Source organism: Passer montanus, unplaced genomic scaffold, assembly GCF_014805655.1.
Source record: "Passer montanus isolate IOZ18808 unplaced genomic scaffold, ASM1480565v1 scaffold1, whole genome shotgun sequence".
Lineage (NCBI taxonomy): Eukaryota > Metazoa > Chordata > Aves > Passeriformes > Passeridae > Passer > Passer montanus.
Genome location: NW_024356504.1, coordinates 9,867,008 through 9,886,111, shown reverse-complemented (window position 1 = coordinate 9,886,111; position 19,104 = coordinate 9,867,008). Strand labels below are relative to the sequence as shown.

Below are 19,104 nucleotides of genomic sequence, written 5' to 3'. Positions count from 1 at the left end.
GTTTGTGCAATACATCTTTATTTTAATTTTATTTTTTTTAATCTTTGCAGTCATCTTGGAGTAATCATCATGTAAACAGTAGGATGGGATGGGATTACATTTAGTCGAATGCAAATAGTTCTAGAACACCTCAACGATTATGACAAGGCATTATAAATAACTTCTCTTAACAATATATATTTGCCATTTTCAGTACATTAAAGAGCTGCCACTTATCTAGGATTAACTAGGAAGTAGTTTAAAGTGTAACCTCTGAGAAACATGTCTCCAAATGTGGAAGTCTTTCTAAGGTTCCCTAGCTCCATAACATCTATGTCACAGGTTAAGCAGAGGACTACTTGGGTCAAAGTGTTTTCTTTGTAATAGTTTTACTTGATCATTGCACAAAGCCCTATTATTCCACCTTGGTATTTAGCAGGACTTCAAATAAAGCTTCAGTTCCATTCTTCAAGTTTTTATTCGCTTGTATACAACTGGTTTCTATCATTTAGGGTAAGTCAGATCAGAGATGGACACAGTAAGCATTCTACCTTAACAACGGTTCACAGTAGCTCTAGCTCATAGACTCCCCAATAAAGCATAGTCAAAATACTCTAACACCTTTGCTACTGTATATCACCTCCTCGCTCAGATAACTATATATATTTATATTTATTGTACCATATATATGGTACTTCTAGAAAATGGAGATTATTTATATAAGCAGCCTCAGGCACATTCTTAAAACATTAATATCTGCAAGGCACCTCCCACTCCCTTGAGGATCAGTTTGTGGACTGGTTTTTTGACACACAGCCAACAAAAGCTTGCTAATGCCGGATCAAATTATTTCAAAAAACCCCTAGAAGTTACCAAATACTTCAAAGATATACCTGAAACTTTTTTAAATAGTGGGAGATTAACTGCAAATAGCACATAATCAAGTCAAATAATTTTCTTATTACTAGTATGTGTAATGCATAAATATATGAAAAATAAAATTCACAGTCATTTTTTAAACTAGAATTCAAGTTTGGCTAATATTTCTAAACTTTTATATGTATGTTAATTTCTAAATGTAACAGAACAGAGGCAGTATTATCAACCACAAGTACAGGTAAAATAGTATCACTCAAAGTCTATGAAAGAAGTAAGCTTGATAGAAAGTTCCTTTTTTAACCAATAAATACAGCCACCTGAGAGCAATTCCACAGGCTTTTCACTTTGGGGCAATCCAAATCAACTGCTAAGAGACATTTAGGAGCATTTTGAACGTTAACAGCAGCGGTGTAGCTGTGGGCTTTGCTTGTTCTGACTTTGTGAATTGCTAGATAATGAAGCAGAACTCAGTGTGTGGTGCATTAATTTTCCCTTGTATCTAAGCTGGCTTTTTCGCAATCTCACAATTCGGCTTGGGGTCAAGGGACAGACATCAGCTGACACTTAACTGAGCAAAACCAATCAGTTTCACTTCATCAGGAATCTCAGTGCCATCACAGCCAGAGGCCTGCAAGTACAAACAGAAATGTTTAGTATATCATGCTACAAAGGAGCATTTGACAGCCAGGATATAAAATTTCCCCATATCACCCAGTCAGCAAACAGCTTGATTGAAGGAAAGCTTTCAGACTGCTTCAAGTGGCCTCAGTCAGCATCAAACAATTGCATCCTTAATTTTAGCAAACTCTTGTAGTCAATACTAAAAATTATGGGAAAAAATACTGGAAAATGGACACTGAAATACCCAAAATCTTTAAACCAAACCTTCTAGACTGGAGCCAAATTTGCTTTTTCATGGGAGTAAACAGTTTTCACTCATGAAGAGCATCCAATATACATGTATAGAATCCACTTTTTACCACTGTGCTGTACACAGCAAATGTCTCATGAGTCCAGCCAGCAAGTTAGTTCAGCAACCAGCTGAATTCTTAAACAAGAAACTGAAGCAGTCTTCAGTAAAAGAGTAAATACTAATATTTGCAAAAGACAGCTCCAGCTGACAGTACAATCTAGTACTTAAAACTCTACATTTTAAATTCTTCAGTAAAGCCTGTCACAAAACAAATTAGTACAAGTGATCAGTTCATTTTTCATATATAACAGTAAGAATATAAAACCACTTTGCTCAGGACTAAACAATTACTTTAGGTCTGTTTTAAAAAAATATTCTGGAGGCAGAGTATTTCTATGTTTTGATTTTTAAACACAAAAGCTGCTTCTGTAGGACAAAAGTGACATTTTAAATAAAGGGGTTTATATATTTTTATCTGTATGGTAGATAAGTCAAAGTATTAATATAATTGGATTAAAATGTGCAATGCTAACTTACTTATAACAGATGCCTTCAGATTCTTTTGCTTATCACAAAACATCTCCAACACAACAATTGGTCCACCCTATAAAAATTATTTTGATCCTTTTTTGTATTAGTAGCAGTTGACCCCTTTAATAGAACTGGTTTGTGAACATGTGCTGTAAGGTTAAGAGCTCTCAGATTGTGCACAGAAGGTGCACTGACACAATCCATGGAATTTGCATGACCAGAATTAACACTGTGTTGACACTTGTGGAAATATTACATCAGGCTACTCCTTCAAATTTACTTTGAGAAGACACAGAGAACAGAAGTTCTCTCTTCAGGTAGTATTTCATATCTCTTACAACACAGAAGCACCAAGTTAAAGGTCTGAGCTCATCACTCCTGGTAACTATTCAGATATCTGAATGATGCTTGGATTGGAAATTTACCAAATAAATGGAGTTTGAATTTTGCACTTAAAATGTAATGCTAAAAAGTGCTACTACTACTAACACTGTTCTATACTCTAACTAGCTATCAATCTCCTCAAAGCCATGCTAAGTAACGTGTCTAGATGCATATAGATATTTAAATGCCTTCCTTATCAATAAATATTATCTTATGGATATTCAATGCATCTGGAATCTATTAACTTATATTTTGTGCCTAACATAAATACAAATACTATACACAAACTGCAACATAAAAGTACTTGGTAGAGACTGAACACACTCTTTCATTATTGGGTTTCTTTCCACCCTTTTTCATAAGCAAAGTCCTTATACAAAATGCAAGTTATGCCGTGCAATGATTTTGTGTTTCCTTGAGTGTTTCCAGGATTATTTGTGCATTAAAGCAGCCTCCTTCCCAAAGTGTGGACAGCTGGATCCTTCAGGGAAGTTTTCATTCCATATTAGCCAAGACAACTAGGGGATATTTAATACTATATATGTTCTGCAGAATTACATAATTTTAAGAGCAAAGATATATTGTTTATAAAATATGCAAGAGAAGGAATCCAGCCCCTGACATCCAGACACCTCACCTTAAAATTTTTCTTTACTATTTCTGTAATAATTAGATATAAAAATAGTTAAGACATAAACTGTTCCTTTTTCACCACAAAGATTAACAGCCTGCTGTTTGAATAGAAATATTATTTACCAGCAACAGCAACCTGTAAGCAGTAAGATACTAACCAGACTCCTTGTCCAGAAATAGTAGCAACTAATCCTAGACTAAGAAGTAGTTTTGAATTGAGTTTTCTGAATGGATATATGCTACATTTAGACCTTTAATCCCCATTAAATATTTCCCAACACAATGTGTTTTAATCAAGTTGTATATAAGTGTTCAAATTCAGTGAGATGTTGCTAAGAGGTAACAAAGACCCAGTAGTGCATACAAAGATATGAGAGAGTTCTCATAGGCAACAATTCACTTAGCAACTTCATTATACAATACAGAAATAGGCAGAAGCAGAACATATATGAAATTAATCCAAGGAGAAAAATCAATTAGGATACTTCTTGTTATAGTCTTTCTCTGTGTAAACAGGAACTAGTGCAGGAAACCTAGGTCAAAAGTATGAGGAAGAAAGTAAGGTTAAAAATTAACCTCCAGAATTCCTACCTATCCAGTGGAACTTACCTACAGCGGGGACAAAGACATTGAATTTGGATTGTCTGCTAATTCTGAGTATGGTAAGGAGCAGGATGATAGCAGCATTCACTCACTGGAATCTGAAGTTCTAGGTGACATTGACTAAACCTCAGCAATAAATCCAACTAGATCACCAAAAAATAGAAAAAAAAATCCCAACCTAAATTTTCAAGTGGATTTGTTTTCAGCATACCTAACCTGGATACTACAGGATATTACATTTTGGAATCATAGACCTCTATTTTAAGTATGGGAATGAGAAATCCAGGCTTCTCAGAGCCTCTCGAGTATCTGTTACTTAAATGCTCTTGGTGAGATGCCATTTACTACACAATAAAGCCAAGTCAGATGTTTAGAAGACAAGAGCACAGATCAGCTGCAAAAAGAAAAGACTAGCTTTTAAGCTATATTTATAGCAAAGGCCAGAGAAAGAAATGAATTTGAGTTACGTGTCTTTATTCCCCTACCCCAACCCCTTCTCACAAGGAGGGTGGAAGTTCAGGGGATTTCACTGGACTGTACAGGAAAAATGAGTTCAAATGAGTCAGCTAAAACTCCTCAGATCTGTATAAAGAATGACATGGGAAGAAGAGTCTTGAATTAATACATCATCATCAATTAGGTCTAAAAATGGCTCTCTACAGCAGCTGCTTTTATAAACAAAGCTGTGATTCTGGAGACCTGCTTATCTAACACATTCAGTCTAGTCTCTCATGTGACTGAGTCACTCTCAGCAAAAGGTGCTGAAAGCTAATTGGTATTTACATAACTAATAATTCAACAGCTTCAGATATATACATTTTTCAACTTAATTTTAACAATAAATAAAAACAAACACAGCACATCAATTCTAGCTCAAGTTTTTGCAATTTAAATTTATTAATATCAAATTAAGTCTATCATGCTATGATCGATATTAACCAAAATTAAGGACCCATGGTCCAGTGTACAAAATGCAGCACAGAAAGGAGTCCCAAGCCCCAAGCCCCAATCCAGGGTCTGATGACATACATACAGAAGATAGAAAGAGGTAGAGAAGGAGAAAACAATAAAATACAGTGGGAGAAAGACCAACATGCAGGTGTGGATGGTCAACTGAAAGAAGGTTGAAAAGAAGAACTAAGGAGAAGCAAGCAGTGGAGAAGGTGACCTGCATGCAAGAAAAATGAGGGCAGGTGTTTGAAAAAAATGGGATTGGAACAATATGTCCATGAGCAGAGGACACTTCAGCCAGGGTAGATCTAAGGGGGTGGGGGTGAAGGAGTGTTAACCTAGCTATTAGAGTTTTCTCTGCTTTACTTGTTTCTGCAATTCTTCCCAAGGGTTTTCTTACTGCAGCTTCTCCCCTAAACCTCAGGCTGCCTCAGAACTCATGTGACTGAACCCCCTTCCCCATGGCACTGTCCCATCAAAACAGGGTTTAAACTTTTTCTCTAATACATGGAAATTTCAGTCACTTTATCTGTCAACACATTCAACAAAGTAGCTGTAACTGAGATAGAACCCAGATTCTATGTGAATATTGTGATATATTGTCTGTTTCTTCCATAGATGCTTTTACTTACCAACTTAAAAGTCAATGTTTTCAAGGCCTTTGGATCATCTACTATCTTCTGTAAGTTAGCAGCAACTGTAAAACAAAGACAAAAAAATATGATTTACAGAAAACTGCATTCAACTTGACATCAAGGCTTTTGCTGAATCTTCTACTTCATTCTACACATATATGTGTCTGTAAATTACCACTTGAATCATTTAACCCTCTCTAGCTGTGGTTTCAGAGGGCAGTTGGGCTGCCATAAATCCTACTTCCTTTCTTTCACAGTCACTGATACTTTGTGACTATGTGAACTGATTCAGGGGGATAATCTGCCTGAAAACCAAATTACAGAAAAAAAGCCCAATTTACTAATTCTCAGTTTAGTCTATTCCATAAATAGTTAACAATCACACAAATACAAGTGCAAGGAAGATGGGAGAATCAGACAGCCAAGGATAAGGTGATGGCTAGCATGATTTATATCATCTTTCTGCCATAGCCAGGGTCACTATCAGCATCAGTTTCTAGCAGAACACTGAGCTCACTGTCCTCTCTAACTGGTTTTATGCATGTGCTTCTCTCCCTTTTTGGGGCTGGCACTAACACAGACTCTAGGTGATATGTTACAGCTCACTAGCAGAAAAAAACAACAAAAAAAGTTAAAATACAAGAGTGACACAAAAAGAGCTGATCTTCAAACTACTCTCTTAGAAAACATGATCAAGATGTGTCATGTAACAGCAATAAACACTTTAACTGGATGAACAGAGCTTGAGTGTCCAGAAAAGGAAGCTCTGTGCTGTAACAGAAATATCAGGAAGGAAACAATTTACTCTTTGAAAACAGAGGAGAATGCAGGAACTTAATAAACACTTTTTCTATCAAAACACCTAAGTTACATTTTAAATTGGTCTGTTTTACAAATATTGCTACCATTAGTCTTGACTCCAATCTGCTTTCAGCTTTGTATGTTTACTAAACTGGCTCCCCAACTTTGCACAGTCACAGATCCTGAACTAAATCAGACCAAATCATTAAGGGCCTTGGTTCAAGACTGATATATGAGCACAAGATGTAATCAACAGGATATGAGCATGAGATAAATATTTCACACCTGGCAGAGCTGTTTAAACAAGATTATAAAAAGAAAATGAACAGGTATTAAGTAGCAGACGTTTCTTAGTACACTGACTAGGTGCGTACCATAGAGGCAAGAAAGAAAATGCTGCTCATAAGTAACTCTCTCCACATCATTCATATGGTAGAAGATCACACCAAACATTTGCATGTTCCATGTCCTACAGCTACAAGCTTAGGTTTCTGCTTCCTCCACCTTCTAACATTGTGAGGACAACATTTTCACTCCCACTGTGCCTGACCATGCATGATCCACTGTGTAATAACAGAAATTCACCTCACAGGGGAAGTACACTACCTGGCAAGGGAATTTAGAAAAGTAAACAATTCAGCCAATCTGTCACTGTTAAATGCAAATCAGTTTTCTGTGGGTCTCATTTTCTTTATACAATTAAAATAGCATCAAGGATTGTTTATACACTTGTAATAAATTTAACTGGAGATGAAAGTGTATATGAAATTAAAAATAGAACTTAAAAGCAAGCATAAGGTACATTTAGTAGAGAATGTTTTTTGTAAAGAAAAGACTTAACCTTCACTGTTAAATGAACTCAACTGCAGGCACTACAATAGGAAGTCTTTCAATTTTTAAAGCCTCATTATTAATAAATTTTTTTATTCTACCAGTTACAAACAGCTTTTTATTTTAGTCACACAATTCACTTCCAAAATCTTTACAAAACTTTTATTGCAGTACCTCCTACCTGATGAAATACATGCAAATACATATAATGCATATTAATTGCAATTAATATTTAGAATCTTAGGAACATTCAGCCTTGTATCTCCTGAAGCCAGGATAGAATAGCTTCAATTTTTTATGTTTTAAAAATGTATAAAATACGATCATGCACTCAAGAGCAGCTCAGGTTTATCCAAATCTCTGTAAACAGTATCTTAAAAAAAAAAAAAGAACAAATTCTCCAGCTAGTGCTAGCTGGCTGCATTGAACTGAAGACAGTGCTACAAAGCCAGATAGGCATTGGATCCTAAATCCAAAGATTTCTAACTTCACCTAAATAAAATGTTACAAAAATATGAGCTTCAAGTGCATGCATATCTTTCGGAAGGGCAGCCTTTGATTTAATGTCGACCTGCTGTGGAACAACCAAGGCAAGTGAGCGTGCTCTGGGCTGCTCCCCCAGGAGCAAACCTTCCAGCTGCCCTCAGGCAGTTACTGGCAAAGGTATTATTAGTGCTTTTGCAAACAGCAGCCCACGACCAGCAAGTGTTTTAATGAACTAGCATACATTGGTAAGGGGCATCAGGATGTCACAGGTAGTATTGAGTCTTTAAAAACCCTAACCCCGCTCATGATTGATTCTTTAGCAGGGAAGAGATTAAACATTTCCAAGTAAAAATAGCAAAATTGGATTTTTTATATATGTAAATAGTTAATGGTAATTACTTTGTTGTTGTTGTTAAACACTGTATCAGAAATGAGTGGTATTTTAGATGGTTATCATTCCTGAAGAAAGCCAAGAATAGTGCTCAGTAAAAGGCTATGGGACACAGTTTTATTTATTCACTTGTTTTTACTTTTAATATGAACTCAAGTCAGAAACTTTTACATATTAAATATGCTTTATTTTTTTTTCTGATGGACCATAGCTAGAGTGGGATATGTGTAATCAAATAGAAGATTAGGAGGATTTAAGGGCAAAATGTCACATATTTGCAGGCTATGCTTGAAAATAAGAAAGCAGACCTATAGAATTCATAATATTAGAATACAGGTTCACATCAAGAATAGTCACACCTGCAGTTTCCTACAGAGAGATCTTTTCAATTTTAATTGTACATATTCAGCATTTTCAAGTACAACTAGCATTTCACCTCTGACTTTGGTACTGTGTTTTACACTTTCTGGCCTTTAGAGAAAGGCAACAGAAATCATCTAGCCAAAATAATGTCATTAATCACAGTCAATCAAGCCACCATGAATGCAAATCCTCCCAAAAGCCTACTCTTTCTGCAATATCTGAAAGCATATATAATTATCATCAACTAAGAGCCAAGTATTTGCACATACTTATCCAGCAAAACCATATCATCCTGCTGGTATCTTTTTCATTTTTCTAACTCCTTGCTTTTGTTTTTCTAGATCTGAATTTGGATACCTAAAGTCAGTATTTCAGGAAACTCTAAAATATGGTTCATTACCTGTAGGGATGAGACAATCATTACTCTTTTCACCTTAATACAAGCCAAACTTTCTAGGACCTCAGTTAAGTACATAGCTTTGGATGTGTCCCTCTGCACCCAAAATGTTTAAGATCTGTGTTCAAGTGGTAATTGAAATCCTATGGAGCCTGATGAAGTCACCTAAGAAAAACATAACACATAAACTTCAGGTGTTCATGGGATCTCTAGTTTAGGTAAATTCCACTGGAAACAGAGCCTGCAGCACAAGCAGTAGAAGCCATCCCAGCATGTGAAAGTACTTCCTGAATGCCTGCAGTCCCTTCCAGTTATTTCTCCAGAAGATCTGGGGATCCCATGCAGTGAAGACATCCTCAGAATTATAAATACAACAACATACTCTACAGTTGAATGCTCATCCTACTTTAAATGCAATTAAAGATATCATTTGCAGTAATTATATCTTGTAAATGTATTTCTAAAAATTTAGGACTATTACTAAACCTACACAGTTTGGACCACTAGGTATGCAAATTACCCTCAAAGACACCAAAAAAATTCATGCCAGGCATACACTCGTGACAGTAAAGAATGCTTTCCCTTACAAGCAGTTGCTGTTACTGTTCAGCCCTATACAGAATTACTTGTCCCTTCAGGCAAGTAAAAAAACCCAATTATTTTTAATTTGAACTATTAGGCTTTATTGACGAAAATCTTCTCCAGCTACTGGATTTAGGCTTCTCTCATTCAGAAGAATTACTTACTAGGCTAAGACTCACTAACCCTCCTAGTACAGTTCATGTGCAAAGTTCTAATTTGCCTTAAATACGACAAATGAGACTGAAGTTTCTAAATGCTCTGTTTCTAAATTAACCCAATCACATCTGCAAACCATAGTGAGGAAAATAACCACCCCATTCTCACCACCTTTCCCCACCCCCCAGTCCCAACAATTCTTGTGTTGCAAATTGGTGAACAAAATCAATTTAATACAGTAACACTCCCTAAAGTGAAAAGGAGTTTCATACTAGGACTTTCTAGAGAGGCAGGAATTGTTTCCTCCACTGATACTTAGATTATTTGGAAAAGTGAGGAGCATTGTAAAATGTCTCTTTACACCTTATCTCTAAGCTAAGTATACTGCAGTTCTGATTGACAAAGCCATTTTTCTTTGAAATAATCTGAAGCCATGCCTTGGATGTTGTACTTGTGAAATTCATAGATTAGCAATTGCAAGCAGCACTAACTGATATTAAACTCCTTTTGGGAATTCCCTGTTTCTACAAGACCTGGATATTCTATACTCCTTTATTTTGCAGAGTGTTTTCTCAGTATGTTATGGCCATGCACCTATAAAAGTCAGAAGAAGAAACATGAACAAGAAAAAATTAAGTGGTGATGGAAAAATCTTTGCCAGCAGTAACCTCAGGTAAATAGAGTATACTTCAAAACATGCCTTGGAGCAAAAGCTCTCTTTAGACATTAGTAACAGTTAGGACAAGAGGCTTTTTGTTGTTTACAACAATAAATGAGGTGCTGTTCACTTTCTTCAGAAGGCTTCTGAAGGACATGTAATCAACCTACACACCACAAATCTTTCCAGGTTCTTTTGCAGGTTTTGCTCAGTGACAAATGGTTGTGCCACTCTGACAAAATAAGTGTCTGCATTTGCAGAACATGCAATAGGAGAAAAGGTCAAACCCAGCATATAAATATACAGAACACAGGGTGTTAATTGCAGATGATATCAATAAAAAAAACCCCCACATAACTAGAGGCTTTTGCATGTGTGTAATGCAAATTACTTACTCTTTGCAATATTAGAATTTTGGCCAACAACATAAATTACAGTTCTTAAATGAGTGATTGATATGAGGTAACAGAACAAAAAAAGCCTCTTCAAATCTTACAAATACAAGATAATAATTAATAATAACCAAATAACAACCAAACTTTGGGCAGTCTCAAATAGCTGGTTTTCTCCTGTGATGTGGCAAAGCGCTCTCTCTCTGGTTACTTAAAATTCTTAGCACGACATGAAACTTAACCCTAATAGCTTCTGAAGAGGGAAAACTTCTGGAAAAGTTAAAATTAATGAGACAGTAAATAAAGCTATATGAAGTACAGTTAAACTATTTCCAGTACAATGCCCACCCAGCCAACTAAGCCAGAGCCATCTGGCATAAACACAGACACAAGCAGAATCTAAAGCTTGAGATGATATTTCTGGGGTGCTCTCAAAAGAATAATGATTCATCTGCTTTTCCATTTTGCAAAGAATGGATGGGTAACCTCAGAAATAGCTTATGAACTCATGCTTAGGTTCAACAGTTTGCAAAGCTAGTGCATATTGTAATCCTGAAATTCAGATATGGGGAAAGGGAAGTATTATTCAGGCACAAAATTACTGTCACCAAAAAAAGAGAAAAATTATAACCTTGGAGAAAATGAAAAATATTTTTAATAAGTTAGAAGTGAAATATTTTTTATGTAGTCTAAAACTCAGTCTATAAAAAATAGCTACCTTCAACTGCTCCCTACTTCATCAACAGTACAGCTGTTAGAGAAGACAAGCTCAAACCTCCACAGATTTATTGGCTTTCTTGCTGATTGTTTCAAATATTACCTCTTCCCCAACAGCAGGCAGTTATTTTACCATTTTCATCTGATACATGGAGCTCACCATAATTAACTGCCTTGGGAGTCTGCTGGTTTGAGGATTAATGCTGTGTTCTCCTGTATAGGTCTTAGGACACAGGGTGCCTGAGTAAGTGGAATTATCACTCCTAAAAATTCAGCTACTGGTAGGGTTTTCCTCCAAAGGGCTGAATTTATTATGCACGCTCTTGAGGCTCACATATTGCAAGATGTTCATTGCAATCTATGCACTCATTTATATTTCATATTACACAGAGGTGTTCACGCATTTGCAAGTTCAGAATGAAGTCAAAACTAAGTTTTAAAACCTAGATAGTACTGTATTATAGTATATTGTGCAAAAAATGAAAACAATCAGTGTTTAGAGCTTTTGGTAACAATTCCTCCAGATCTCTGTCTTGTTATTATCTAACAGCTCACCAGCTGTCTGCCTTGAAAGATTAAAGGGCTCTTCAAAGAGAGATCAAAAAGGTCACTTAAGTGTAATGTGATTCCATTAGTTCAACCATTCAGGACGCTGTGAAAAAATTCCTTTAGTTTATGTTGCTTAGTAGCAAGGGAAATGTTGAAGCATTTGAAGATCTGTGGCAGCTAACCAGCAAGTGTTTATTGGTAAAGGACTGCAAGGATCTAGACATGATTCTTGTAAGTAAGAAATAAAAGAAAACAGAAAGATCAACAGCAAACCTGGCTTCTCTTCTGAGAAAGCTATTGGACACTGATATGGCAGAAGCATTAAAAACATTTAGAAATTTATTATTTATGAAGTGTCATTAGGAATTTATCAAAGGGAGATTAAGGCTCACAAATTTGTCTGAATTCTCAAAGTGTGCTGCTGAATCAGTAGATATAGATAAAAGACAGTGGAAATTATCTCCATTTCAACTTTCGATACTATGATAATTTCCTACAGCTCAATTAGCAGCCTCACCATCAGAAAACACAGATTAAAGAGAGCAGGTGCAGGACAACAGAAGGCCAAAGCAGCTCTGCTTTGAAAGGAACACCAAGACTGGAAATGGTCTCCTACAGCATCCCAGTGAACAGGGACCCCAGTGAACAATTTCCACATGCACTTTCCACAATTTAAAGCAATTATTAACACCCCTTGAATTCTGTGGTTCATATGAGTTCTGAGTCCCAATACTGTATTAATTCCTTATTCCATACAGACATCCTAGGTTTAGGCTGATTCATGTCATTTTAGACATTAAGGATATTAACCAGCATTTGGCACCAGGCAATCTCATTCCAAAAGGAAAAAAAAAAGTTTTGGATGGGACCAAAGCTTTAACAACTAACCAATTACCCTAGGTTATTTAAATGAATGGCAGAGACATCAGGGGGATATATTCCTGATTGACTTCTACCCACAAATAAAGACTTTAAATATTTACCCTTGCTCAAACTGAAAAAAAAAAATCTCAACACATTTACAAAATAATAGCAGATCTCAAATGTCTTCACATTAAGTGAATTAGGATTGATTACCATGGAGTATTGATATCCAGGGGTCACAGGCAAAAACTGGAAAACTGAGAATTGGTAAAGTAATTACAAGTTGTAAGTTTTCTTTAGGTAACTGATGGAAAAATTCACACCCAACAGAAGCAGTATATTTTATGAAACAGGAGTACTGTATCCAAATAGAAAGTGACATAAGTTAGTGCTAGAAGTCTACCTACATCAATTCCAATAACACATTATTAAGCTCCTGAATTCTCAATTACTTAGTATGGATATCTGATTCAAAGGAAACATTTTATATTCTACAGTCTGTGAGAAGAGGAAAAAAAAAAGGAAAAAGACCATAACTGTGACAATTGGTTTTATTGATAAATTAAAATATTAATTGTACAACTGGAAAATTGTAACTTTTCCCAGAAACTTGTAAAAAAAAGGCGGTTGATATTTCAAATTGTTTTTTCTTCCCCCAGAGGATGTAAAAAATGCTTAGGGTAGCCACTGCATGTTTAAAACAAACTAAAAGGATAAGCAAACAAAGTAAAAGGATATTCTACTTGTCTTTATAAAAGGATAGATGGAATATATTTGGATAATTAAATACTTATGTATTTCAGACCTTGATTCTTCATGTGCCTAATGGAATAGATTATTTAGGAAGGTGAGGGATGAGTATATACATATTTCATCACTTCCCCTTCATTTTGAGGATTCTGAGCAATCTAGACCTCAGTCTATTCTCAAATGAACATTTATAATAAAAATTTAGACCTGCTGCCCAGCAGCAGGGCTGCTAAATAGCTAGTAGGGCTATTTAACAAGCCTGAGATATTACAGTAAATTGTTCTCTTAAATTCTCTACACAAAAGAATGAGAGTACTAGCTTGAAAAAATCATTTCCCCATGACTGAATGTAGAAATCAAGTGCTAGTTTTCTGACACAGGTTTTGACAACAGTTTGATAATCATCAAGATAGTGAAGACAGCTCTAACAAGTATCTCCATCACACTGGATTAGATCTGAAATATAGGTCTATGCAGAAATAAAGCAGGTCATATTCTGCTATGCATATTATTACTTTGCAATCTCCTTTCCCTATCAGGTCTTCACAAGTACTCCTGTCCCAAGTTCAGCTATGAATTATAGATAATGTTCTGACAAAACTATTAAGAAGATGAAATAGCAGCCAGGCTACTTCAATACCTTGTATCTGAAACTTGAAACAAGAAGAATATATTTAGAAAAGACTCCCTGATGTGCCAAAGGTAGGTTCTGAGATAGAATACATCTAGCTTGAAGAACCTCAATAAATCCTTATTTTGACATACTAGCCCCTGGCAGAGAAGTGAATGCAAAGGAAATAAAGAACAGCAAGTAAATTGCTATTGAAAACAGGAACATTACATACATTGCTGCTTTTGCAATTTCTGATTCAAATTGACAATTGTTTTTGTTTTGTTGTGTTTTGTTTTCTTCTTAACTAGAAGGGAAACTCATTGAAACTTTGATTCAGATCTATGAGGGGCAGAGAGTTTATCACTTACTGTATCAGGCAAAACTCAAACTAATCCCACTAATAACCATTGGATTTATTCATTTGCACATTTGAGTAGGAAGCAGTAGACTGCAGGTTGAAAAAAGGAACTTTCTTTGAAGGCAGTTGCCAATTCTACCTTTTTTTTCTTCAAAATAACTAAAAATTATTAGTTACTTTATCATGGCTGTAAGACAGGCACATTCATTATGACACATGAAAACACATATGTATGCAGAATAATTTGCACACTTGGAGAATTTCTTATATCACATGTTTATAGTTCAACAACAACAGCAACAGTGATTATTCACCTAACACAAGGCTTTTTGCATCTTGAACCTTTACATTTTCACCAAACTGAAAATTCATCATGTTAGGATCTTCCATGAAACCTGCCAGCTTCACACAATACACTTTCTCCAGTGCACCTTTTACATCCAACATAGAAAGTCTAAAATAACTTAGGTGCAATTAGACACAAAATTCATTAGCTGCAGGTGCACCTCAAGCTTCCAGAACTCCCGGCAGTCTCATCATTATGAGTCACCCTTCAGTGCATTAGCTCTAAGTGAGCCAGATGTGTTGAAATATTTAAGTCCTTGTTAAAGCCCCCAGGGATTTTAGAGATATTCTTCCACTTGTAATGTATTTGCATATCTTGCTAAAGAGATACTGAGTTATGTACACATGTTGAAGGCACGTAGGTTTCTACAAAATGCCTTAAAATACAGTCAAGTCTTCATTAAATCTATATGTTTTCGTTCTGAATAATATATTAAAATAAACACAAAATATTTAGTCTATCTAATTTTGTTGAAATTAATTTTTAAGGATCTATAAAGGCATTTTCTCATTAGAAAGTTTATGGGTACACTGAGCTTTGGAATAAATAAAGCTGTGATATATTTAACTAAAAATTTAGTTGTTTCACTTGGTTTGAACCACAAGTAAAACAAACGAGACTTCTAAAAATTTCTTAAATATTACAAAAATCAGTGCATTTCAAAATATCACTGATATTAAATGACAAACCTAAGGTGCCCTCAAATGGTAGTGCTATTCCAGTTAGCCACCCATCCTGCTCTTTGAGCACAAAAATATATGCAGCATGTCTTCCACTCATGCAGCTCTAGCCCATCTCCTAACTGCAGTAAGATGAGTTGGAATTAGTTAAACAAAATCATCATTTTGTTTCAAAGATGACTAATCTAAAAAGACAAAGTAAAACTAGGTATAAGCAAATGCAAGGCAAAACCTAGGAAAGCAAAAGAATATTTACTGTTTAAGTCCATGGCTTTTCTAGGAATGTGGATTATCAGTGCCACCATAAACTAACTGTACTAACAAACTGGGCTGGTGCTTTTTCATCGTTCCATTTTAGAATCAAAGTACCTTCAGCATCAGCAGATATCACATTGTAAGACAGTCAGCTGTTTCAATTTCAAATGCTGTACTACTGTGAGTAATTAGTAACTATATATTATTGCTACACTATGTTATATATATTACTTACTGTTTAGCAACATGAAATAATGTTATTCTGGGTTTGGTTTGATACATGTTCTCTGAACTCATGGTCATTAACCTATCCACAGCCATGGTGGGCTTTCTTTATAAATGTAGATGCTAATTTAAGTTCTGTTTACTTACAAAGTAATTGTACCAAACTATTCTGGTACCTATTGTATTCACACTTATAAGAAAATATTCAAGATATTGATGAAAAAGCTTGCTACTTTCAATATATGACCTTATTACAAAATAGCATCTGTTGGGTTTTCAGCTGGTTCTTCTAAACACATTAGGCCTTTCAGCAGGAAGCTTTATTTTTAACTGACGAGAAGCTTTTCTTCTGCTTACTAAGTGGATATCTCCAACATCTCCAACAAAGACTTTCAGCAGTAGTTTATGTCACATGTATTTAAAAGTGAAGGTGTATCCTTCCATGATGCTCAACATAATGAGAGATACTTTTTTGACAAAAACATCGTTTAAAAGGTACATTAATAGAGTAGAAGGCAACTGGACAGTTCTTGTTGGCAGTATTGCCAACAGTTGACAGTTCTTTTATTAAGCAGTATTCAGGAAGGGAAGGAGGTGGTTGTTATGTATGTACTGCAATTTAGTAATTACAAATACACCTTCAGGTTCTGAAATTTAAGCAAGGACTCCAGAAAATTAACTGTAGTCTAAGGCTTCATTTTAATTAAATGCACATTGTATATACCAGTGGAGTAGGACTGCAACTATGTGATTTTTAACAGAATCGACTGTTGATATGATTTGAGTTTTCCTTATGGTATCAAAAATATAATGAAGCATTATCTGATGAACATTTACCAGCTAATATACGTGTATTACCTACAGAGACACATTATCACAAAAGAAATTTTGAAAATATTCCAGATCTGATTTACCTGATATCTATTTCAGCACTGCATAAAAATCCCTCATCAGCAAGATATCACTGGCTCCAAGGCTCATTCTCTTCTGCAAACACAAACTCTAATCTGCTTTTGAACAAATCTCTGTGCTGATTCCCATGATCTAGGGACCTTCTGTGAAACAATGCTAAAGGAAAAGAAACCAATCAGAGCCATGTGATTTCTCCTTTTCTGCAGAACAGGTAGCTGACCTTCATGTACATCAGAAAGGAAATCTTCCTGGGAAGCCTGTGTTAAGTGAAGCAAATCCAGCAAGACTCAAAAGGTGAAGCTTGTTGATGTTTTTAAATTCTATACACTAACAGCTTCAGCTCACACGTGCCATGGCCATACTTCCACAGCATCCGCTGACTCCTATTTAAATGCCCTTTTAGGAGATCGGCCATTATGCCAACAAATTGTTGAGTTCAACATAAAAACAGGTATTTTCACCTTCCTCTTTTGTCCAAGTCTACTTGTTTTAACATCCATGAAAAGAATCTACAGGAACAACTTTCATGAGACTATCTCAGAATCTTGTTTTCATTCAGGTTACAGAGGCTGAATTTCTGCCTGCTTCAGCTAAAAAATGAAAGGTAATTTATCACCTGCTTTCAATCTGGAAAATAATGGAATCAGTTCTTCTGGTGAAGAAGGTTAACCCTGCTTTTCTATACTATTCCCTTCTTCCTATATAGGAAGATTTTAAACCTTTTGAGTGAATGAGGTGCTAACATAATTTCACACAGAAAATTAATTTTGTAAGCAGATTTACATTTTAAGCACCATCTGCTCTCTCATATGACCTCTGGCTTTAAACTAAAGCACTTCTTAAGATTGTACTGTTACAGTGAAATATTCTAAGAAAGTGCAAATTTAATTTTTTACTTAATTAAAATCAAAATCACATTTTGCAGAAATCTTCCCTCAATAAAATATGAAATCTGAAATAATTTTCTAGGAAGGTAACAATGTCCAAACATATCTGAAAACTTCACAGGTGAAGCAGACACAAGATTATAACACAAATTCACTCAAGAATTTGTACCTGTGGAGCTTGAGGTAAGTTACATCATAAAAAACCCACCATATAAACTAAATAAAGATTAATATTAACTAAAAATAAATTACTGACATTAAATACAAGTTGATTCATTCCATTACATACAAGAAATTTTATTTCCTTAGATTTTTTTAGTACCACAATAAAAGATAAAACATGAAAGTACAGAGAAACCATCATGATCCTAAAAATCAAAGTCTGATATAATTCAAAACAGGGACTAAGCAAGAAGTAAACTTTTATCACTAACTAGACAGTGCCTCTAACCAAGCCTGATAGGGCAAATCTTGTTTAAATATTTGTGCTTCTTCAAGGACCAAAATGATACCACTATGGGATGGGAATTTATCACATGATGGACATCTATTTTCATTTGCATTTCCCCCACCTTGCTAGGTGATAACAAATTCCATTCATGCTGCCATTTTTACAGAAGTACTGGCACTTTGCATTGAGAGAGAATTTTGCAGCAAAGGGAAAATGAAGAAGGGAAAAGATTTCTCACTAGTTCCCAGCAGGCTTTGCACTACAGCATCACCAGCTGCCAGTCAGACCTGACTGCCCAGGCAGTCAAATAACAATTCTTTTGAAAAAGAAAAAAAAAAAAGTCTTATTTTTTAAATGAAAATTCTGCCAGAAATATTATCAGTACTATGGTAATGACATTTTTCATACTGGATGTTTAAATGACAACAAACCAAGGCCAAGCAACTCCTCTTCCCTTAAAATAACCATGCAGTAGAAGTGACTTTAAAAGTACCTAAAGCTTGGATCATCTGCAAGCCTCCCTAAAATACTTTTTCTTCAGAAATAAAGGTAAAAGATCAGATAAGAATTTTAGTTCTTAGATCAGCTAGAATTAATTGGTATTCTGATCATCAAAAAGCAAAAAGTACTGAAGTACTGGTTTCTCTCAGAAGGAGTTTAACTACAAATGCAGTGAGAATGTATTTTAGATAATCTTCCAGGCAAGTAATGAACTTCTGGAGCTGTAAAACACTCTCCATACCACTGAGGAGTTTGGTAAGGAAATCTTAACCTACTGATAAGAATTTTATTGACCACAACACAAAAATTGACTTGGTTGTATCCCTCAATTCAGTTCTCCCTCATCTAGCATATACCATTCCCTCTGATTCTGGTGACTATACATCTACTGGTCTTGAGCGTCCAGAAGAAAGGAAGAAGATGCAGAGAAA

The 19,104-nt window shown here is 35.4% G+C and overlaps 1 protein-coding gene across 4 annotated transcripts in view; it reads right to left on the bottom strand.

Annotated features, from left to right (window-relative positions):
* Positions 1 to 19,104, bottom strand: part of STK39 (serine/threonine kinase 39) — an 80,761-nt gene continuing 61,657 nt past the window's right edge. For all 4 annotated transcript variants that reach the window (XM_039701601.1, XM_039701609.1, XM_039701594.1 and 1 more), the window contains 2 exons: positions 5,506 to 5,570; positions 1 to 1,486 (listed from right to left, as the gene is read on the bottom strand). In XM_039701601.1, the coding sequence (XP_039557535.1) occupies positions 1,412 to 1,486; positions 5,506 to 5,570 (140 nt within the window). In that variant the 3' untranslated portion in view covers positions 1 to 1,411. The remainder of the gene's footprint in view (positions 1,487 to 5,505; positions 5,571 to 19,104) is intronic.